Raw genomic sequence first — 24,628 nt, 5'->3', positions numbered from 1 at the left:
GACTTCTAATGATGAATGTCAAATTTTGAGAGAGATATGGGGCTGAATTTTCAAAACAACCATGACGATAAAATATGGACATAGCTTAATGACCTAAAATGACTCTCCCAATGTTTGTAACAACACCAGCATTGTAACAACATAAATGTAAGAATTTCTAGCTAAGTGTAAGAGAATGTAGATAAGGATCCTTTTCATTCTTTAGGCATGATGATTACTAGGTAAAAAAGGGATTTCTACGAAAAAGGAATTTCTACCAAGTAGATTTAGGGTTTAAACAAACACAAATTCATAATATGAAATACACTGAAATAAGGTAGCATTAATAGACAAGAAATTAAATTTAGGAGCATGAATCAAATATTGGTGCTTACTAAATGAAGGCCAGAGGCAGCTGGAAACTATACAGGCCACGACGGAGTGAAGGGGAATCCGCTATCTATTGAGACCTTGGGAGTGTCGAACGACGATGGAGCTTGCAGCACACTATCAAGGTCACAACGGAGGGAACGAGGTGACAACGGAGCTTATGGCACTGTGCAGGTCTTGGTGAAAATGCAGACGTACGTTCAACAAGGCATAGTAGTCATGTTCAACAAGGTGCACCTTCGAAAGTGAAAATAGATGAAATTAAAATCGCATGACTTCAAAGATGGGTGATTAAAAAACCGTAGTAGTCTATATAAGAACAAAGACGGTTTTTATAAAACCGCCTTCCTAACATACACATCAAAGGCGGTTTTATAAAAGCCGTCGTTAACGGCATAATATAGTTGGCATTAATTGCAAAAATGCCACCGCATCATGTACTACATCGGTTTTTTGATAACCGTTGTAGATACCGCAACGTGGAAAACCACTTTTGTAGTAGTGCATGCATAATTTTGAGAGAGCTATCAAACAATAGAGACATAATGAACTAACTTCTGATTTTAAGTATAAGTTCACTAAGCCTGTATTGGCTACTAGTCTCCATAAAATTGAAGATGAAGCCAACACAAAGAAAAGAAGTGATTAGCCAACACATGTAAACACATCAATTAAACACACTCATTCACAACACACTTGCAGGTTCAAGGTTCTTGACGACATTAATACACACATCTAGTTTTCTAGACCACTTGTATCACTTAAAGGCTTTCCATGACATCCTACCGCACTTCACGAATTATAGAGATGGCCAGTCTCATAACTCGTGACTCAATGGTTGAATTATGATATAGCAAGCATTAAGGATGCAAGGTACATCACAAGCATTATTAGATCTCATTTAATCATGTAGAAGAAAATACAAATAATAATTCAAGCATGCTCAACAAAAGTACTCATAAGTAACTACACAGAGTGCACACCAAAATATGGTAAGCACATAACACACTAACCGAAAGGTTCGACCTGCTCTGATATCACTAAATGTGACACCCTCTACCCACACATATATGTACTGATAATAAAAGGAATAAGAAATCATAATTAATTAAAAAAATTTAAAACACTTTTTAATAAAAACATTTCAAAAGGGTCAAAAGCTCACATTCACTTTTCTAACATCATAATAAAACTTGTCTAAATAAATAATAAAATCATCTCGGCTCAAAACAAGGTCGTCCAAGACTTCATGTAATTAATATAGAAACCTATACCCCAATTTCACATCCTATCAGAGCATTGTGTTATCGCATCCTCTGGCATGAGGTTCTCCATACCCATCCACCTAACCATTTGCTCCTACGAACATAAAGTTTGAGATCATCACAGGATTCAAACACAAATAGCACATGGGGAGTGAGTTATCACATTCCTATCTAATAGAGAGAAACGAACAAACATAGATATACATATTATATAAATGAGATACAACTCATTTGAACATAGCTCACGTCATTCCACCACTTTGTCGCGTAACATCATAACACAACACGTCTTATTCATTTTCACATCATTCACGTACTCAAGGATCAAAACACAATATCACTAAATCAATCAATACACAAGTGTTATGCAATACATACACTAAGAATCAATCCTATATGCAATGTGGTACCATGTCAGTGAAAAACCTCGTTGGGTGCCTAGGAGTACATGACAAGACAAACCACACACTAGTAAGTCAGGTCACTCTCACTAGGTAAAATCATAGGGAGACCAGTAAGGGTCATACTGTTTTGCGAGAATGCTCCAATTATGTGAGATCGGCACGAGCTTAAAGGAGCACTCAAACCAGGTGTATTTACCCCCAAGGCCTAGACTCTGAAGAGTCCATCAGGGCCTCTCCCTCCTGATTCAGGTCCAACCCAGAAAACTTTTTAGTACATAGACTCTATCTATGAACTGTACAAAACACACGACTCCTCAATTGTTCTCAAAATAATTTTATCTCGTCGCGCTTGTGATTAAACTCATCGGGTCCCCATAGTTGTTCCCATCACAATACTCGTCGCGCATTAACTCATCGCCGTTAAAGCATCTTATAGTCGTATGATTGTACGATTCATAGCTTACAACTCAATGCACACAACATCTCAATACACATGTATCTCACTATTCAGTACAGGTTCAATTTATCACTTACTCATAATTTGAATCATCATTTCATAATCTCAATATAACAATTTATATTGTAACGACCCACCTCGTCGTCACGATATCATAACTCAAAAACGTGAGAAAATTTTAGATTTTTAATGAAAACTTTGTTAATTTCCTTATACAACAAATATTATAGTAAATTTGAACTCCACAATATATACACATACATACACACTCTTAGACAACGCACCATTACTTAACCAAGTGATCTGTAACAAGTGATCTGAGTGGGGAAAGTATTGGGTTTGCTACCACTACCCCCCGCTAACCCCGTTGCAACAATCCTCTGATTGTTGGGGCGGTTACCATTTTGCTTAGGAGGGGTCGAGTACGGATTTCCCCGATGTTGAGGTCTATTCTTTTTGTTCTTCATTGGACCTGTACTCTTATAATAGCTTGCTCTATCATGAGAGTCTTCATCCCGAATTCGGCACATGTTAACCAAGAGTGGAAACTGACGGACACCCTTGTAATTCACAGCATGCTTCACTTCAGGTCGTGATGCAATCCTCCCTAGGAAGGGACCAGTCACTAGACCCATGAGCAAGAGGCTCTAAGAGGATTGGGCTAGAGCTGCTGAAGAATGCCCTAGGGTTCTAATGAACCTCGGGGTAGATTTCTGAGCCCATGGGCCAAGGTTGGGTCCAATTGTTTTTGTACATATTAGACTAGGATGTCATTATATTTGGTCCTTGTATTTAGGGTTCCACAATGTAGGTAGGGTACCCTAGAAATATAGGATTTTTCAGCCCTTGTATTTTAGGGCACCTAGACTAGTTTTTGTATTAGGGGTAGTTTTGTAATTTCACATGCATTAAGTGAATATTTGATGTGTGTGTTGGGAAATAAATTTAATTGAATTGGTAGAAGCCCAATTCAATTAAATTTTAGAGGGAGAGGTGAACATTTTCTTACTACACCCCATTGCCACATCATATAGTCACACTTTGTGCATGTCCTTCATGCTTTACATGCCCCATGACACCTAAGCACACTTAGTGGAGAATTTTGGAATTGATCTTGGATTAGTGGGATGAATCATAAATAAAATTCACTAATCATAATTAGTGAAATGTTGGCTCCAAAGTTTGGCTCCACAAATTTAAGTGAAATTTGAATTGAAGTTCAAATTTCCCTCCAATTTTGTGTGACACTTAGGCTATAAATAGAGGTTATGTGTGTGCATTTTTTCAACTTTGATCATTTGAAAATTAAACTTCAGATTTCAGAGCTCTTTTAGAGCACAAAATTTCGTGCTCTTCTCTTCCTCCCCCTTCATTCATATCCTTCTTCCTCCAAGCTCTTATCCATGACCTCCTATGGTGGTGAGCTTCTTCTAGACTCATCTTCTCATTGAAGTGGCGTCTCCTCTCTCTCTTCCTTCTCAATTCCGCTGCCATTCATCTTCCAAGAAGCAAAGGAATCCATTGATGAAGAAGATCCTAGGCCTACAAGCTCCAATGGAGCCTACATCAGGTCGCAAGCCATTCAGAAACGTCACACACTTGGAACTTTCACCATCTCTCCCTTGATAATGGGGAAAGTACCTCACCAGCTCCTCAAACTTGGCTGCATATTCAGCTACAGTCATGTTTCCCTGCTTGAGCTCCAAGAACTCCATCTCTTTCTTATTCGTAACATCCTCAGGAAAGTATTTCTCTAAAAACTGTAGAAGCAAAGCTTTATGGTGAATCAAAGGTGATTCAAAGGTGTTTCGATGATAACAAAAGATGATGACAAAGGTGATGACAAAAAGCTCAAAGATCAATCAAAGAACAACTCAAGTGAATCAAGAACAATTCAAGAGTTCAAGATAAGAATCAAGAAGAATTCAAGACTCAAGAAGAAAGTTTAGAGTCAAGAATCAAGATTCAAGGTTCAAGATCTCAAGAATCAAGATCAAGATTCAAGACTCAAGATTCAAGAATCAAGAGCAGGCTTAATCAAGATAAGTATGAAAAGTTTTTCTCAAAAATTAAGTAGCACATGATATTTCTCAAAACATGTTTACCAAAGAGTTTTTACTCTCTAGTAATCGATTACCAGATTGTTGTAATCGATTACCAGTAGCAAAATTGTTTTGAAAAAGTTTTCAAATTGAATTTACAACGTTCCAATTAATTTCAAAAAGTTGTAATTGACTACAATGTTTTGGTAATCGATTACCAGTGCCTTTGAACGTTGAAATTCAAATTCAAATGTGAAGAGTCACATCCTTTCACATAAAAGCCTTGTGTGATCGATTACACTGATTTGGTAATCGATTACCAGTAACTGTTTCTTAATAAATCAAAAGATGTAACTTTTCAAAAAGGTTTTGACTTTTTCAAATTGGTTTTAAGTTTTTCTAAAAGTTATAACTCTTCTAAATGGTCTTCTTGACCAGACATGAAGAGTCTATAAAAGCAAGGCTTTGTTTTGCAATTTTCAATTAATTCATTCTTTAAATCTTGAATACTTTTCCAATCAATCTCTTACAATCCTTTACAAGCCTTGAATCTCTTTGAACTTCTTCTTCTTCTTTGTACCAAAAGCTTTCTGAAGTTTTCTGGTTTTCCAAACTTTGAAAACTTGTGCTATTCATCTTTTCATTCTCTTCTCCCTTTGCCAAAAAGAATTCACCAAGGACTAACCGCCTGAATTCTTTTTGTGTCTCTCTTCTCCCTTTTCCAAAAGAACGAAGGACTAACCGCCTGAATTCTTTTGTGTCTCCCTTCTCCCTTGTCAAAGAATTCAAAACGACACAGTCTGAGAATTCTTTTGATTCTTCCTTTTCCCTAATACAAAATTGTTCAAAGGACTAACCGCCTGAGAATTCTTTTGTATCCCCATTCACAAAGTATCAAAGGTTTAACCACCTGAGATCTTTGTCTTAACACATTGGAGGGTACATCCTTTGTGGTACAAGTAGAGGGTACATCTACTTGGGTTTGACTGAGAACAAGAGAGGGTACACCTCTTGTGGATCAGTTCTTGTGGAGGGTACATCCACTAGGGTTTCAAAGAGAACAAGGGAGGGTACATCCCTTGTGGATCTTTGCTTGTAAAAGGATTTTTACAAGGTTGAAAGAAATCTCAAGGACCGCAGGTCGCTTGGGGACTGGATGTAGGCACGGGTTGTTGCCGAACCAGTATAAAAACTCTTGTGTGTTTGTTTCCTTCTTCCCTACTCTTTTACTTTTCGCAGTGCATTTAATTTCCACTTTTACTTTCTGTTAAGTTTCTCTTCTACTCCATATTCTCTTAACAACATAAGTAAAAGCCTTAGAAGAGTAATTTTTTAATTAGTAAAAGTTTAGGAATAATTAATTCAACCCCCCTTCTTAATTATTCTGAGGCCACTCGATCCAACAAAAACACCTTCTTAAAGACATCCTAGGTTGCCTCTTGACCTTCAGCATCTAGGCATTGGCGAGTATTCTCCCACCAATACTCAGCTTCTTCCACCAGAGTATATGTACCAAAAGCAACTTTTTGCCCTTCTGGACATGCCATCACTCGGAAAATTTTCTCAATTTCCCTTATCCAATTTTGAACACCATCATGGTTGTATCCGCCATTGAAAGCAGGTGGATTGTTTCATTGAAAGTGGTCCAATCCTTGGTACTCAACAGCTCCAACAACTTCTCCACTATTTGAATTCCCTATAGCCTGAGCTAAGGGTTGAAGAGCACCCATTATCGCACAATCATTCCATCCAGCCATCACTCCCTATACACACCAAGAAGTGAGGCATGGAAAGAATACACACAAGAAAAATAAAGCAACACAAAATCACAATTATCATTAGTCCTTTCTCGAGACATTAACACTCACTTTTTATCACTTGTATTTCCCGATCACTTGCCATATCATCCCATTGCACTTCACAAGTTATACATATGATCAGTCTGATACATGACACAACACTGAAACTCATGGTATAACAGACATCAAGAAACCAAACATGTTATGACTACAACAATCAAATCTCTATAACATACAGAAGCACAACAAAGTGAATAAGTTCCAAAAGAAAACAACAAACATCAAGTATTCAACAAGGAAACCAAAGAATGCACAGAAAAACATAGCAGACTCATAACTCATTGGCCAAAAGGTTCAACCTGCTCTGATACCACTAATGTAACAATCCGCCTCGTCGTCACGATATCATCACTCAAAACGCGAGAAAATTTTAGATTTTTTATGAAACTTCGTTAATTTGCTTATATAAAAAATATTATAGTAAATCTGAACTCCACAATATATACACATACATACACTCTCTTAGACAACACACCATTACTTAACCAAATACATACACATGAGTATAGTAGTGCAGTACACATCATTCACAAAATTAAAGGTAAATTGGTTCGTACATATAAATAAATTTGTGATTTACATCCTCATATCAACAAAAGAATTACATAACCAACTATGAAGGAGTTTATTAACAAAACACAACTCTCTCCCAAAATAATCCCAGCCTCATCATGTCGGCTCCACAAAAGAATCTCACTCCTCGTCCTCTACTGTTGTCATTCTGCTCCCACGAACAAGGATTTGTGATCATGTCACATGTACCAATCACACGGTACAAAATGCAAGGTTGAGTTCATTATAAACAAAAAAACATTAACAAATATCATAAGCGCACACAAACATTTACTAGTCCAACACATACCCAACAACAATCATCATCAGTCCATCGTTCCAAACAATCATGCTCAGTATAATGCATGCACCTGACCTCAACTCTCAGATGCAATATGGTACCTTCCTCAAGGAAATAGCCTAAGTGTGTCCACACAACACTCCCACTTAGGAAAAAACTAGGCAGTAATTGTCGAGGCCACCCCGCCGTGCACAGGCAACTCCCCCCCCCCCCCATGGTGATCAGCCTGAGTCTTAAGGGAGTTCCAAACCAAGTGACACACCCCCTAGTACAAGTATTTCTCCTCACGAGAAACTACAAGTACTTACTGGCCAAGTTACACTATTCTTGTGTCAAATGAGGTATGAAACATGTCATCATCAAGTACACTGACCATGGATAGATTAAAGATCCTAAGCCATCCCCCTCAAGAGATGCTTAGACTCTCTAACCACTCTATTTTCCCAACTAGGGACATCCGACAAGGTCAATGCACCCCCCATGTACACACACAACATGCAACGTATGAAGCATGGCATCATCAAGCACACTGACCATGGATAGATTAAAGATCCTAAGCCATCCCCCTCAAGAGATGCTTAGACTCTCTAACCACTCTATTCCCCCCCACTAGGGACATCCGACAAGGTCAACGCACCCCTCCATGTACATACACAACTTGCATCATCACAATGTAATTTCAACATCATCAGCATCTCGTCTCGGCATCACTCTTAACATGAACGTTATTTCATTCTCAATGGCATTATCAATAACAATGACATCTTCTCATATTAACATAATCATCAATAACATCATCAACTCATATTGACACAATTCATCTATAACATCATCACAAACATCAACATCACCTCATATCAATTCATGACATCATATCAACATCAACAGTAAGTCACATTCCACTTATACATACATCTATAGTTCATGCCTGAGATTCACACTTTCCAGGTCTTCAGACCACACAAGTCTAACACTAAGGTTATTAAGCAATGATAGATATGTCGCATCCTATTAGTCGAAAACATTATTTTTCTTGAAAACCAACATGCAACAGGGACAAGCATACATCCCCGTAGTTAGGTTCCCTGACCCCTAACTATGGCATTAAAAATTGTAACTATAATGAACTCCCCTCACCTATTGTGAGCTCTCCTTCAATTCCTCTGTGCGTTGCTCAAAAGTCCCCCTCGTTCACGCTCGCCAGTCCAAACGCGAGGTTTTATATACCAAATTGAAGGAAATTTAGTACAGATTTTAGGAACAAAGTTAATAACAACGTTCGGAGTCAAATACCCGTGTCAAAACATAAGGGCTAAAAGGTGTTTCGGATTTTACTAAAAGGAAACATCATTTTGAAATTCTAATCACGCCAATGTGACCGAGGCTCAGTGAAAGTCACAAAAATAACATCAATGTTATAAAAGATAACTTTTACAATGTCTCATTCTCTAGGGTTTTCAAAGGAAGTGTAAAAACACTCTATTACAGTACCCAGAACACAAGAGACACTAAGAGGAACTCAAACTAACTAGGAGAAGGATTTAGAAATCAAGATTACCTCAAAGAAACTATGAAATGGAGGATTGGCAGATTTTCTCCACCGAATCTTTGAGGAGGATTCCGCTCCGATTAAAGTGTTCCTCTTGGTGTGGGGGTTCAACGGCAAGCAACAGTGGCTCAAGGCAGCCACCGGTAGTCTTGGGTGGTGGAAAATGAGGTTTTACGGTTTGGGTGGCATTTTGGAGAAGAGGAGAGTGAAAATTCATGTTTTTCACGCTGAGAATGTATTTATAACCTGTAGATCTCGCTTAGCGAGCTCATCTCGCTAAACCGGAGCCCACTTTTTGCGCTTAGCATGAGAATTCACGCTTAGCGCAACTTCCACTACACTATGGCTCGCTTAGCGCACCCCTGCTCACTCAGCGCAATTCCCTCTCTAGTTGGAATTGCGCTTAGGGCGCCTTTCTCTCTTAGTGAGACATCAAAAGTTGTTTTTTTCCAAATCCCAACGGTCAGACTTTGGAAACATGTCTTAGGAAGATCCAAAAACAATTTGAAAATGATCCAATGGTTAACGAATTTGGGATCACGATTTTAGTGAGATAGGTTAGGGAGAATTCTGAAATCTCATAATTTCAACTTAGTTCACAAAACTCCACAGAACTTAGCATCCACATCAAGAAATTCATACACGACTAACTCAAGTCATACCTCAAATCATTCAAGTCAACCATATAGTCAAATAACAAGATAAATACAATTAAACATCAATTTACAGTTATAAATATTTCAGGGTGTTACATATACAAAAATATTTCTCACAGCATGGGGAGTAAAACCCCTTAAACAATTTCACACAATCATATTAAAATCAATGAATCAAAATCATAGGTAAAAAATACGAAAACACCAAGAGCACCCAATTTTATCAACCAATTCGTATCAGGACATCAATTGGTCCGTCAAACACAACAATATCGTATTTATAATCATAAAAGAAAATTATAATTCAAAAAAACATTCCAAAATAAACCCCAATTTAATCCTCTAATGATCTCTACACATGTTCATTCTAACCCCCAATTGCAATAAACTCATCCCTTACCTCTAAGCGAGCTCACGTGTGTATTCTGGCAGTGATAGTGGCATCTCTAGTGGTTTCTTGAGATTCCTCAAGTTTTTCCTCTGGTTGCTCTGCTAGGGTTTCCAAACGTTAGAGAGAAGGAAAAGAGATCGAAGCCATCACACTATCAGCGTGCGATACGTATTTCTACCTCCCCAGATATTAATTTGAAAATCCTAATGATGAAGATGTGCGGAAATGAGTTACAAACTTGGTGTCCACATTTCACGAAGATCCAGCGGTTAAGAAGTCTGCGATCATAGTTTTAATAGAACAAGTTTTGGTATATGCGGGAAAAACGGAAGCTACGATGTGAAGGACATTTCTTCCACCAAGACATTATCTTAAAAATCCCAACGGTGGGTCTGTGCAGAAATAAGTTCCTAACCTCTTGTTCAGATTTCAATGGTTGATGAGTCAGAGATCATCATTTTACTGAGACATGTTGGAGTGTATGCGGGGAAAAAAAGGGGTTTTGGGAGGAGGAGAATGAAAAACAAGAAGAAGAAGCATAGAGACTATTGTCAGTCTGAAATCTGACCTAGCATGTCTCTATTTATAGTTTGGATACTCTTAGCCTATTATTTACTCTATTTTTCTTTATTTATTATTTTATAAAGAAATACTATTTTATTTTCTATCAAATGAATAAATCGAATATCATTTTTATTTTTCTTCAAACTATTATTTTAATAAAATTATTTCTTCTTATTTATTTAATTATAAAAACTTCACCATTTTTCTAAAACTCTATTTATTTTTAACTAAAAAATCTTTTTAATTTATTTTATTAAAAATGGGGTGTTACTTCTAAGCAGTTTGATTTGCAAACGATGGACAAACTCAGCTACGGAAGATTATGTGTGCTCAATTCAGGCTTTTGTGGAGTTTTTGCAAAATATTGGGATAAGTTTTAAGAGATAACTGAAGAAATTTATAAACTTACAGCTAAAATAGAAGCACTAGGTGATCTTAATGCTGAGCAAAGTACTCCTTCAATAATCATTCGTGATCCCGTCATGGTTAAGACCAAAGGTGCTCCTTGTAAGAAAAAATATGGCCAAAAGAGTAGACGTTGTTCTCATTGCCATAATAAAGGACACACAAGAAAGATTTCCATTTCATCTCTCAGTTCCCCTAATTTTCCACTTTATCTTTGTTATTACAATCATATTCAGTTCAAAATAACTAAAATATTACAAATTATTTTTTTTTAAGTTGGAGACTTGGTACATGAATGCATGTGAAGATCTTGGAAGTTGCTTTATAACGAGAAAATGTTCTTTATAGAAATTTCAGTTTTTTAAAAATATTGAGAAATTGGTTTTAAGTGTAAGTAAATTGTAAATTATCCAACAACTTTTAACTTTATTTATAAAATTATTATTTTAATTTTAAAGTAACTTTTGAATCCAAAATAATTCAAATCAAACACAACATTAATATTTTGAAGAATCACTTTTTAAACTCAGTTTATGATTTAAAGTGTGTTTTACGTTAGTTTAATTTTAGTGAAATAATTGTTTTCATCCCTATATATTTTTTTTTGGGTTTTATTATTTTGCGGGTTCTGATACCTTGACTAAATTTTTAATTAGGTCTTTGAACTTTTTTTCTTTTAATTAGGTCCTTTGAACTTTTAAATTTTTCAATTGAGTTCTTCTATCTAATTTCTTTTATGAAAAATTAACTAACCAAGGATACCTAATTAGAGATGCAGATAGGGGACTGATACTTTAGAGTGTGTTGTAAGTACAATTGATTTAATTATAAGAGTTTTTGGTAGAGTTTCAATCCTACGTAGAGTCAAGTAATTGAGAGAGAGTTGTTCAACCTAAGCATTCGTTCAGAAGTCTCACCCTGATTGCAGTTGCATAAGCCATGGGTGATTCGATGAGAGTGAGGGAAACCTCAATTTAGGGGAAACTGGGCACTCATTGGAGGTGCCAATTTTATATTGGTGTGAATTTTGTGATTGACTAGCCATGGAAACGTCTAATCACGAGAGGGTGATTTTCACTTGACCGATTGGCTTGAGAAAGAGATTTTGTTCTTCAATTGGGTTCATTGTTCAATCCAACGAGCTTCTTTGTAATCATGAACCTGAGATTTTTATGCTCAAGTGTTCCTAGAGGAATTGAGGTAAAGAAAAGCTATAAATGATTGACAACTTAAAAGAAAAGCGGTAAACAAAGTTGTAAATAAAGTTATAAATGTGAGATTAAATTACTAAAAGGATAAATTTAATTAGATTGTTCGGGGGATCCATTTTACATTGAAAATTCACATATTTAAAGGGCTTGTTAGGTGATAGCTGTTTTCCATCAAATAACCTCTCACTCCCCATGTTTTTAAGAGTGGTTCAGACATGCCTGATGCTAGGAAACTGCTCTTACTCCTTCAAGCTTTTGATTTTCCCTCCTTATGGATGCTCCTTGATTGGTCCTTTGTTCCTTGATCAAGCTAAAATCCATTTGGATGGAGCTTACATCAGTCAATGGTCATTGACTGAATCAACCAATAGTAGATATTCTCGATAGCTAATATTTTAGCGCCAACAAGGCTAATGTGATTGCTCTATTCTTATGTAGTTACCTTTTTATTTCATTTGGAGACTCATCTAGTATAGATTGCCCACTAAAATACATAAAAAAAGTACATACAAAGATTATTACACAAATTTCCTATCTCGGAATGATTTTTTTTATTTTGCGGTTCAACGTATATATATTTGTTTCGTGTCAATTGCAACTGCTGCTGATACATACATCAAATACGATGATACCACTCTTCTATTAAAAAAAATGATGCCACTCTCTTCCGAGTTGAAGACGTAAAAATCTGAAGAAAAAAAAATATAAAAGTTGTCATCAATAAATCCATCAAAGGGAAACGAAGCAATTCCTTGGCCACATAGAATGGCTGAGGTTATCAGAAGGAAAAGTGGGGTCTAAGTTTGCTATTCCTATATAACTAAACCCACACTTTTAGTTTTGGATGATTAATAAAAAGGCAAGTACAAATTATTTAAATAGTACTAAATTAACAACCAAGTTTTCCATGAAAGGGACCTCGGATATGCCTAATTCATGGTGCACAAAACGCCCTACTTCAACACCATTACCTTTTCTTCTTTTTGATTTTTTTTTTTTGTGAAGTAACGTTAATTGATTACATTATTATTTGAAATAAATTCAAATTATTGCTCCTTGGACAGATGTATTTATGTATTTTCCATTTAGGCGCTGACATTTTCCACCACTTATATATATTACTCACAACTTACAACTTTCAACGTCAAGATCAAAATGTTTAATCAACTTGCTTAATATGGTTTGGCCTATCTTGATTGTTAGGTTTTTCCAATCCACCCACCGTTTTGTTATTTTTTTGTTACCTTCTGGGGCCACCTGTATCCTACCCATTAATAACCTTATAATAATATTAATTTTAATTAAAGTGGTGCATGATTTTGATTTGATCCAAAAATAATTTAAATTTAATCCATCAATAATGACAATTGACATAAATGATAGTGACTTATGTCCCTTAACAAAATGATCTAAGATTCAAATCCGAATTGATTCTTTATATTGACAAGTTATGTCATTAGTGTATTTTAAGACCATATCTAATCATAACTTGTTAACACACTCATACTAAAGAATAGGATTACGTACTAGTAACATATTCTAGTAACATTTGTTAACATACTCACTCTTATTTTTAGTATATGCGTGTTAGTATGTTACATTATTGATATATTTAAGATAATTTTTAGTTATATCCTGTTAACGCATTCATGTTAAAAAATAAGAATATGCAAGTTAACAAATTTCATATATAATTAATGCTAGCAGACACAACTATTGTTTATTATTTATTTATTTGGGGTTTCATTCTGTAAAAACTATGGGATACAATCAGTTATTACTTGTCAGATGAATAATATACTTTCACAAATTCATTACAATTATCTCATCATTTGGAGGAATTCTGTCCCACGAGGGGTGTTAGAGAAGGTGATTCCATATATTCATACTTGTTTGTTTTGTGTATAGAAAGACTTTTTCATCTCATTCAGGTTGCTTTTGATACTGGTTACTGGAGGCCAATTCAGTTAGCTAAAAACGCTCCTAAACTCACTCATTTAGCCTTTGCTGAAGACCTTCTCGTCTTTACTGAAGCTTCGGAGGACCAAGCTGAGACTATCTGTCATATTCTGAGTTTATTTTGTAAAAGCTCGAAACAAAGATTCAAGATAAAAACCAGCATTTATTTCTCCAAAAAATTTGGGTGGCAGAGGAGACAATTGAGCCAGCGGCTGGGCTTCAGTTTCACAGATGATCTTGGGAAGTACCGCTCGGTATCCTCATTCCGCATAACAAAGTCTCTACCAGCACGTTTCAGTGTATTATTTCGAAAGTGGATCAGAGGCTCTCTGCCTAGAAATCTCGCCAACTTTCCTCTGCGGGGAGAATCACTCTAGCCAAATCGATTATCCAGGCCCTGCCAAATTATGCAATGCAATCTGTTGTCCTTCCTAAATCGGTGTGCAAAGAAATGGACAAAAAGTGCATAAGCTTTGTGTGGGGAGATTCAGATAATCATCGAAAGATTCATAGAGTGGCTTGGAAGGAGCTATGTAAGCCCAAGGGCAAGGGAGGCTTGGGCTTTAAAGAATCCATAAATTTCAATTTAGCCTTCTTGATGAAGAGCGGGTGGAGCTTATGTTCGAATAGGATGCGTTGTGGGTCAGAATAATCAGAGAAAAGTATCACTGTGGAGAATCTTTGATCCCAGATATTGATTGTAATAGGTTTGAGACTAATTTCTGGTGGGGCCTTTGTAAAACCTGGCCTGAGGTACAGAAGAACCTTTGCTGAAATATTGGGGATGGGAACAATGTTAGAGTTTCTGGGAGAGCGTTTGGGTTCCTTCTCAAGGTAGGCTTTAATTTGGACAAAGCAATTTTCCACTAGACCTATGGAGCATAGGAATTAAAATGTGGGTGAGTATGTTGATAATCATGGGAACTAGAACTTACCGTTGCTAGCTCAATTCCTAAACTCGCAGACTATTGATGTTATTCGTGCTATCCCCCTCCTAAGATTTCTAGAGGTCCAAACTCCAGTGTCATGGTCAGGATCTTCTGATGGGTCCTTTTTAGTGGCATCAAAGTACAACAACCTGACGGAACATGGTTCTTTTATTGAAGATTCTCTTTATCTTGCTATCTGGGGATAGAGTGGCCCAGAAAGAATTAGAGCCTTGCTTTGGAAAGTTGCAATCAATGGGCTTTTAACTAATGAATCCTGGTTCTTAAGACATTTAACGCTGGATAAATCTTGCCATCTATGTGGAAATGATACTAAAAGTGTTGACCATATTCTTCATTTCTGCGGAGTTGCCAGAGTTGTTTGGTACATTCTGCTTCCAGCCTCCTTGCATTAGAACTTCTTTTTGCAAGATACAAAGGATTGGCTTTTGACAAACCTTAATACGGATATCTCTGTCTACGGCTCAACGTGGGCATGCACCTTTGTTGTAGCTATAGACAAGATTTGGTGTGTTAGAAACAAATTCATCTTGGAAAGCCATAGTAGGCAACCTATGGAAATTGCCATTCAAACCCGTCACCAAAGTGGAGGCAGTAGAGTTGAGCATTAAAAGCAACAAAGTCGTTGCCCTTATTTCTAATATTAGATGGATTTGTCCTCAAGTTGGTTATTTCAAACTAAATTGCGATGGATCGGTTAAACTAGACACTAAAAAGGCTATTGCGGGCGGTGTTTAGAGACCATAATGGTTATGTCCTTTTTTGTTATGCTCATAATGTTGGTTTCTGTTCGATTATTCATGCTGAGCTTTGGTCTATATCTTTATCAGTTTGTCGATTGCCTGGAACCGGGGATACATAATCTTCTTTGTGAAATCAGATTCCCTAGTTGCCATTCAACTTCTCACGAATGGGTTCTCTCCTCATCACTCTTGTTATTGTATTGTGCAAAATATTGAGGAGGTTATCCGATGTAACAAATGCAACAACAAAAGGTAATGAAGGAGGAATAGGTGGGGCCCAAACAGGGGGACACGTGGCAGAACTAAGAGGAGAGAGGCGTAGCACAAGGCTCAAAATAACCAACTCCAAGCTAGCCGAGTATGTGTGGTCCCGAAAGTAGAATAAATAGCAAAATGTGGGAATGAGTAAGGCATGAAATTTGCATGATGTCATTTCCTTCTCCTTTGGGAATCTGTTCTTCCTTTTTCTATCATTCATTTTAGCCATTGTTGTCTCTATAATTGCAGGATTCCGTTGAGATCCTTGCTTTTTAGTAATAAAATTCTTTGTTCCTCCCTTTACTCACCTTTTTTTGGTATGACTGTTACATTGATGCTTTCATTCTACAATGGTCAATAATACACGTTTGAAAGAGCTTTCTACGAACATGTATAGGGTTTTGGAAATGTTGGAGACTGATCAAAAAGACAACAAAGCTCGATTTGAGTCCTTGGAAGTTGCGGTAAAGTCATTATTGAAACTGAATTCTGGTTCCGGTGAGAACCACAATCTGCCACATCCACGGTTCCAGGTATGTAATGTGAAGCTCGATTTTCCTCATTTCGACGGATCTGAAGTGCTCCAATGGATCTTCAAGGCAGAGCAGTTCTTTGACTACTACAATACTCCAGATCCTCAACGTCTCACGATTGCTACAATTCACATAGAAAGAGGTAGTTCCCTAGTTTCAAATGACTAATAGAGCTACACCTTTTCAGTCTTGGATTGAATTTACTCGTGCCTTAGAACTGGAATTTGGTCCATCCTCTTATGAATGTACTAGATCTCAGTTGTTTAAGCTATCACAAGTAGGGTCTGTGCATGATTATTATACAGAATTCATTGCTCTTGCAAATCGAGTACAAGGTGTTACTAGTGAGGCTCTGATTGATTGTTTTGTTGGAGGACTCAAACCTAATATTCAACGTGATGTAATAGCCCAATCTCCTGCCACCTTACTTCGTTGTGTCTCATTGGCCAAGTTATTTGAAGAGAAATATTTACCTAAACACAAACCATTCCAAAATTCATACCTAAATTGTGCCCAAAACACAAGCCTAAACACAAACTTAAACACAAGCCTACCCTCTTCCCAGTCCATCAAATCCACAAGCCTACCTCCCTTACTTCCTACTCCTATAAATTACAATTCAAATGCCCAAAAATCTGGAAATATAAAAAGAATGTCACCAGCTGAGATGCAGATTCATAGAGAGAAAGGTCTATGTTACACTTGTGATGAGAAGTTCACTTCTTCCCATAGGTGTCCTAACAGGCAATACTTACTATTACAAATGGATGATGATGACAATGATGAGTTGCAACCAGATCCTTTTACTGTGAATGAAGAAGCATTGGGAAACTTGAGCTTGGACCATCATTTATCTTACAATGCACTAAAAGGTTCCTTAGGTCTAGGAACTATGAAGTTTAGTGGTACAATTAGTGGCATGGCAGTACAAATATTACTTGATAGTGGTAGCTCAGATAATTTTTTACAGCCTAGAATTGCTAAGTGTTTGAAACTTCCAATTGAAATTGCTCCAAAATTTCCAAGTCCTAGTTGGAAATGGGAATTCATTAGTTGCTGAAGGTTTGGTGAAGCAGCTGGAAGTCATGGTCTAGGGTCATCCCCTCCAATTGCCAGTGTACCTCCTTCCAATCTCTGGTGCTGATTTGGTCCTTGGAGCCACATGGCTTGCCACATTGGGTCCCCACGTTTCGGATTATAGCAAACTTACCTTGAAATTTTACAAGGACAACCAGTTTGTAACACTACATGGTGATCAACCACAATTACCTAGCCTTGCTCAATTTTATCATCTAAGGAGAATGCACAATACTCATGTTATAGCTTAAGTCTTTACATTGCAGTACAAACAGGAGGATGTGCCTCAGGATAAATGGCTCGATTTACCTGAGAACATGGAGCCATAATTGGTAATGTTACTGCACAATTACAAAAGTATCTTTAATGTCCCTACTGAATTACCTCCTTCAAGAACTCATAATCATGCCATTCCCCTGATCAAAGATGCCAAGCCAATGAAAGTGAGGCCTTATAGATATCCTCATAGTCAAAAACAGCATATTGAAACTATGGTCCAAGAAATGCTTGCAGTAGGCATTATCACTCCTAGCACAAGTCCATTTTCTTCACCTATTATTTTGGTCAAGAAAAAGGATGGAACATGGAGGTTTTGTACAGATTATAGAGTCCTAAATGCCATCACTATTAAGGACAACTTTCCAATTCCCATCGTGGATGAACTCATTGATGAGTTATATGGCTCTAACTATTTTTCCAAACTTGACCTGAGATCAGGTTGTCATCAAATACTTGTTGCTGAGGAGGACAGACACAAAACTGCTTTCAGAACTCACCAAGGACACTATGAATGGCTGGTGATGTGTCATTATTTTCTCCTATTTCTTAACCCTTTTTGTCACCATTTTAATCACTGATTAGCCTTAATTGTCAAATTAATTATGTAATTTTATCATTTGGGCCTACTTGACTAATTTTGTGTTTTCAATTTAGTTTCAGGAGAATTATAAGCAATTGGGCTTGAATCCGAAATTGGGCTTAAACTTGAAGAGAGCAGACAATTTTATTTTATCAAATCTTATCTTATCCATATTTTATTTCATCTAGATTTTATTTCATCCAATCTAATCTTATCTTATCCAGATTTTATTTCATCTAGATTTTATTTCATCCAATCTTATCTTATCATGTCCAGATTTTATTTTATTTATGGACTTGGACTTAAAACAGATTTGTAAGCTTTGGGGCTGAGGACCTACATAACACCACCAGGGTTTTAGTTTAGGGAGTTTTTTTGGAAAAGGAGAATAATTCTAGGATTTTAGAATTCTAGTTTTTATTATTGTTCATGCACACTATTCACGTAGAATAAAATTCGTTTTCTGCAATTTTGTTTTTTGCTGATTAATGGAAGGCTAAGTCTCCAGCGTTGTTTTCTCTTAAGGATTAAGCACAACTCTCTTTGAGGTTTTGTTATTACTATTGAATTCTGATCAGTTTTTCCTCTTCACCAATTAATATGTATTTGTTGCTATTAATCCATGCATGCTTAGTGCTTGATTAATTGTCTCTGTGCTTAATTTACGTTCATGCTTAATGATCAGTTTCTTTCATGATTAATTGGTGTATGTGTTGCTTAGTCACATAATGACAACCTTATGTTAATTTTCGCTTAGTAATTTAATTTAGGGTTGGATTAAGTGGTTGAATTGATTAAGGATAAATTCTCATAACATAGGATAAGTGACTTGCTTGTGAATCAAGGGGAAACAACATGTTTTAATTATGTTATTTTCTAATTCAAATTTGCCTGTTGTTTAATTTACTAAAACAAACAACCCCCCCCCCCCCAATTCGTTACTGTTTTATTACTATCTGTTATGAACGTTTGGTTGACCATTGCTTGTTGGGAGACGACCTAGGATCACTTCCTAGATACTGCATTTTTAATGTTTATTTGATTCGGGTACGGTCTCGATCAAATTTGGCGCCGTTGTCGAGGAGCAGTGGTCCAAAGGTTCATAATAGTGTTTAGTTGTTTTGAGTCTAGCTCTGTTGTTTAGTGTGTGAGTGTGTGTTGTTTTGTTTTGTGTAGTGTTCTGTTTTGCATTTCAGTCGTGTCCCCTGTTTAGCGCTTCCCTATTTCAGTTGCTCACAAAATTGAGACTGATTTTGTGTAATGCTGATTTTTTTGTGTAATGTTGTGAACAGTGTTTAGCGACTGATTTTGCAATTTAATTGGTGATTTTTGTTTTGATAGTTAGAGTTGTTAGTTTTGGCTGATTTTTTGTGTAGTAGTTTCTTTTGGTCCATATTTTGTGTGAAAAATACCAGAAGCACTTGGTGTGACTGAATTTGAGAGAGGCAAAAATTTTGGGGACTTGTGTTTAGCAAAACTTAAAACGGCCATAACTTTTGCTCCGGTTATCAAAATGACTACTATTATATATGCATTTGGGGTAGAAGAAAATTTCCCATGCCATGGCAACCAACCTGAAGTCCATTGCCATTTTAAACTTGAAAAATCATCCGTTTACTAAGTTTTTTTTTTTATTTTTTTAGTATTATTGTCTTATTTTTCTAAACTTTCCTTAGGAAGTTTTTATAGTTAGAATTTGAATTTTTGTTTGAAATTTTTTGTGCTATCTTTTCATGATTTTAGGGTGTTCCTTGAAAAATTTCAGCTCATTTGGATATCGTTTGAGTATAGTTGTAGTTTCACCCCCTTGTTAGGTGCTTGTTGAGAAACACATTATTTGCTGCATATAGTGCATGACTAGGGGCAATCCAGGTGATTTACAATCCTTTGATCCTAAAATAGATAAAACCTTTCATAGATTAGTTAGGCATAGTGTGCATCTTGGTCATTTTTTGCATTTTGAGCATTCTGAGTATTCTGTTGCTGGTGATTCTGAATATTCTGGTTTTGAGCATTTGACTACTAATTTTCATACTGAGAACATGGCTCAACCTCCACCTCGTGAGAGGACTCTTAGGGAGATGGTTGCACCTGATTTCACTTATGAAAGCTTGTGCATTCAATATTTTGATGAGGGTGCTCCATATGTTCTCAAGACTAGACTAATACATTTGCAGCCCAAGTTTCATGGTCTTCTAGGTGAAGATTCTCATAAGCATCTTAAGGAGTTCCATATTGTTTGTTCCACCATGAAGCCCCCTGATGTCCAAGAAGATCATATCTTTCTAAAGGATTTTCCTTATTCTCTGGAGGGAGTGGCAAAAGATTGGCTCTACTACCTTGCTCCTAGGTCCATTTTCAGCTGGGATGACCTTAAAAGGGTGTTCTTGGAGAAATTCTTCCCTGCATCTAGGACCACTACCATCAGAAAAGACATTTCAGGCATCAGGCAACTTAGTGGAAAGAGCTTGTATGAGTACTGGGAAAGATTCAAGAAATTGTGTGCAAGCTGTCCTCACCACCAGATTTCTGAGCAACTTCTTCTTCAATATTTCTATGAGGGACTTAGCAACATGGAGAGAAGTATGATTGATGCTGCCAGTGGTGGAGCTCTTGGTGATATGACCCCTGTTGAGGCTAGGAATTTGATTGAGAAGATGGCTTCCAACTCCCAACAATTCAGTGCAAGAAATGATGTTATTGTCCTTAGAGGAGTCCATGAGGTCGCCACAGATTCATCTTCATCTACTGAAAATAAAAAGCTTGAGGGAAAACATGATGCCTTCGTCAACCTAGTAACTCAGCTTGCCATGAATCAGAAATCTACACCTATTGCAAGAGTCTGTGGTCTATGTTCTTCTGTAGATCACCATACAAATCTCTATCCTTCTTTGCAGTAATTTGGAGTCAATGAGCAACCTGAAGCTTATGCTGCAAACATTTATAATAGACCTCCTTAGCAACAAAACCAACAACAGCAGAATAATTATGACCTTTCAAGCAATAGATACAATCCAGGTTAGAGAAATCATCCAAATCTGAGATGGGCAAGTCCTTTACAACAACAACAACAGCTTGTCCCTCCTTTCCAGAATGTTGCTGGTCCAAGCAAGCCATATGTTCCTCCTCCAATACAACATCAGTCACAACAAAGACAACAAGCAACTGAGGCTCCCCCTCAACCTTTCTTAAAAGAGTTAGTGAGGCAAATGACCATCCAAAATATGCAATTTCAGCAAGAGACAAAAGCCTCCATTCAGAGTCTGACAAATCAAATGGGGTAGATGGCTACTCAGTTGAACCAAGCTAAGTCCCAAAATTCTGACAAATTGCCTTCACAAACTATGCAGAATTCGAAAAATATGAGTGCCATCACCTTGAGGTCTGGCAACCAAATTCAAGTGTCTCCACCAGTAGCAGCACCTGCACCTGAACCTGTCAAGCTTCATTCTACACCTGAAAAAGAGGATGAGATAGTTGCACAAAAGAGAAAGCTTCCTAACAAAATTTTTCATACATGTGGACCTTCTTCTAGTAATTCTGACTTAACACAGCCTCCTATCCCTTTTCTATTTCCACCTAGAGCAATTCCACAGAAAAAAATGGAAGAAGCGGAAAAGGAGATCTTGGAGACCTTCAGGAAAGTAGAGGTGAACATACCTCTGCTAGATGCCATCAAGAAGATTCCAAGATATGCCAAGTTTTTAAAGGAGTTGTGCACCCACAAAAGGAAGCTCAAAGGCAATGAAAGGATTAGCATGGGCAGAAATGTGTCAGCATTGACAGGTAAATTTGTTCCTCACATTCCTGAGAAATGTAAGGACCTAGGTACTTTCTATATACCTTGCATTATTGGGAACAGTAAATTTGAGAATGTCATGCTAGATCTAGGAGCATCAGTTAGTGTCATGCCTCTGTCCAGTTTTAATTCTTTATCTCTTGGACCCTTGCAATCTACAGATGTGGTGATTCATTTGGCAAATAGAAGTGTTGCTTACCTCGCAGGTTTCATAGAGGATGTGTTTGTTCGAGTTGTTGAACTTATTTTTCCTGTTGATTTTTATGTTCTTAATATGGAAGAGGGATTTTCCCATGGTTCAGTTCCAATTATTTTAGGCAGGCCATTTATGAAAACAGCCCGAACCAAGATAGATGTTTATGCTGGAACATTGTCTATGAAATTTGGTGATATTGTTGTTCATTTTAACATTCTTGATGCCATGAAACATCCATCTGAGGATCATTCTATTTTTTGTGTTGAGATAATTGATCAGATTATTGATGATTATATGTTTGATTTTGATTTTGTTCTTCATGGTAGGAAACATCCATTTTTATCTGATCTACATACTTGTCATTCCTTATGCATTGAATCTGAATCTGAGTTTGAATTTGATCCTGTATCTTATTTTTATGTTGAGAATGAATATCAATTTGAGTCTGGTTCTGATTTTCTGGGTGTTGTACCTCTTGATGTTGATTTTTTAGAGTCAGAATTCACTAACCACGTTGCAGGAAGTACATATACTCCTGACTTGCTTTATGAGGTACAGGCTGAGGAACCTTCTTCTTCTCCTACCCTGGTTCCTCCCACTGTTCAGCCACCACCCACACCAGAGTTGATGCCCTTACCAGCAACCCTCAAATATGCTTACTTGGAGGACAAGGAAAAATTTCCAGTGATCATCTCTACCTCCCTTGCTGCTGAGCAAGAGGAGAAATTGTTGCTAGTTCTCAAGAAGCACAAGAAAGTCATTGGATGGACTTTAGCAAACATTCCTGGCATTAGCCCATCTACCTGCATGCATAGGATACTTTTAGAGGATGGAGCTAAGCCAGTGAGGCAGCCACAGCGGCGACTCAACCCCGTCATTCTAGATGTGCTGAAAAAGGAAGTGACCAAGCTCTTACAAGCTGGAATCATCAACCCCATTTCTGACAGCCAGTGGGTGAGTCCAGTCCAAGTGGTTCCTAAGAAGATAGGCCTCACAATGATTAAGAATGAAAGGGATGAGCTCATCCCCACTAGAGTGCAGAACAGCTGGCGAGTCTGCATTGATTATAGAAGGCTGAACCAGGTAACCAGAAAAGATCATTTTCCCCTGCCTTTCATTGATCAAATGCTTGAGCGCTTGGCAGGTAAGTCTCATTACTGTTTTCTTAATGGTTTTTCTGGTTATTTACAAATTCATATTGCTCCTGAGGATTAAGAAAAGACCACATTCACCTATGCCTTTGGCACTTTTGCCTATAGGAAGATGCCCTTTGGCCTATGCAACGCCCCTGGTACCTTCCAGCGGTGTATGCTTAGCATTTTCAGTGATTTTTTAGAGAGCTGCATAGAGGTGTTTATGGATGATTTTACTGTTTATGGATCCTCTTTTGATGCATGTTTGGATAGTCTGGATAGAGTTCTTAATAGATGCATTGAAACTAACCTTGTGCTGAATTTTGAAAAATGTCACTTCATGGTAGAATAAGGTATAGTTTTAGGACATATCATTTCCAGTAGGGGCATAGAGGTAGACCCTGCAAAAATAGCTGTTATTTCACAATTTCCTTACCCCTCTTGCATGCGAGAGGTTTATTCTTTTCTTGGTCATGCAGGGTTTTATAGGCGTTTTATCAAGGATTTTAGCAAAGTGGCCTTTCCACTATCCAATCTGCTGCAAAAGGAGGTGGAGTTTGATTTTGATGACCGATGCAAAGAAGCTTTTGATTGCCTTAAGCGTGCGGTGACTACCACCCCTATCATTCAGGCACCTGATTGGACAGCCCCATTTGAGCTAATGTGCAATGCATCCAATTACGCATTGGGGGCTATCCTTACTCAAAAGATTGATAAGATGCCTTGGGTGATCGACTACGCTTCTAGAACTTTGGACGCTACCCAAGAAAATTACACTACCACAGAGAAGGAGCTATTAGCGATAGTTTTTGCTCTTGAGAAATTTCGTTCATATTTGCTTGGTACTCGTGTTATTGTTTATACTGACCATGCAGCTCTAAAGTACCTGTTGAAGAAGGTTGAATCAAGGCCTAGATTGATCAGGTGAATGCTTTGGCTCCAAGAGTTTGATTTGGAGATCCGTGATCGGAGCGGTGCACAAAACCTCGTGGCTGACCACCTGAGTAGGATTGAGCGTGCGTCTAAGGACTCACCCATTCGGGATGATTTTCCAGATGACCATTTGTACATTCTGTATAGTATTTCTTATTCCTTCCCC

The 24,628-nt window shown here is 37.3% G+C and overlaps 1 protein-coding gene and 1 non-coding gene across 2 annotated transcripts; both read right to left on the bottom strand.

Annotated features, from left to right (window-relative positions):
• Positions 1–2,785: 2,785 nt before the first annotated feature.
• Positions 2,786–6,084, bottom strand: LOC100776517 (uncharacterized). Its single transcript, XM_006603229.1, has 3 exons — positions 5,974–6,084; positions 4,042–4,255; positions 2,786–3,102 (listed from the first exon to the last, which is right to left on the bottom strand). The coding sequence occupies exons 1-3, from the start codon at positions 6,082–6,084 to the stop codon at positions 2,786–2,788; spliced, it is 642 nt and encodes a 213-aa protein (XP_006603292.1).
• Positions 6,085–20,821: 14,737 nt separating this feature from the next.
• On the bottom strand, positions 20,822–20,928 carry LOC113000265 (small nucleolar RNA R71). The gene has a single exon (XR_003265556.1). It is a non-coding gene; the product is annotated as a small nucleolar RNA R71 (small nucleolar RNA).
• Positions 20,929–24,628: the final 3,700 nt, after the last annotated feature.

Source organism: Glycine max, chromosome 18 (assembly GCF_000004515.6).
Source record: "Glycine max cultivar Williams 82 chromosome 18, Glycine_max_v4.0, whole genome shotgun sequence".
Taxonomy (NCBI): Eukaryota; Viridiplantae; Streptophyta; class Magnoliopsida; order Fabales; family Fabaceae; genus Glycine; species Glycine max.
This window is presented reverse-complemented; position numbering and strand designations above follow the sequence as displayed.

Bases quoted from the DNA above. Each gene is read 5' to 3' on its own strand.
- LOC100776517 (XM_006603229.1), bottom strand. From the start codon at position 6,084: ATGGCATGTCCAGAAGGGCAAAAAGTTGCTTTTGGTACATATACTCTG. The intron at 4,256-5,973 runs GCAACCTAGGAT...TTGCTTCTACAG, and splicing joins TAGATGCTGAAGGTCAAGAG to TTTTTAGAGAAATACTTTCC. The intron at 3,103-4,041 runs GTAGGCCTAGGA...GTCCCTTCCTAG, and splicing joins TGTAGGCTCCATTGGAGCTT to GGAGGATTGCATCACGACCT.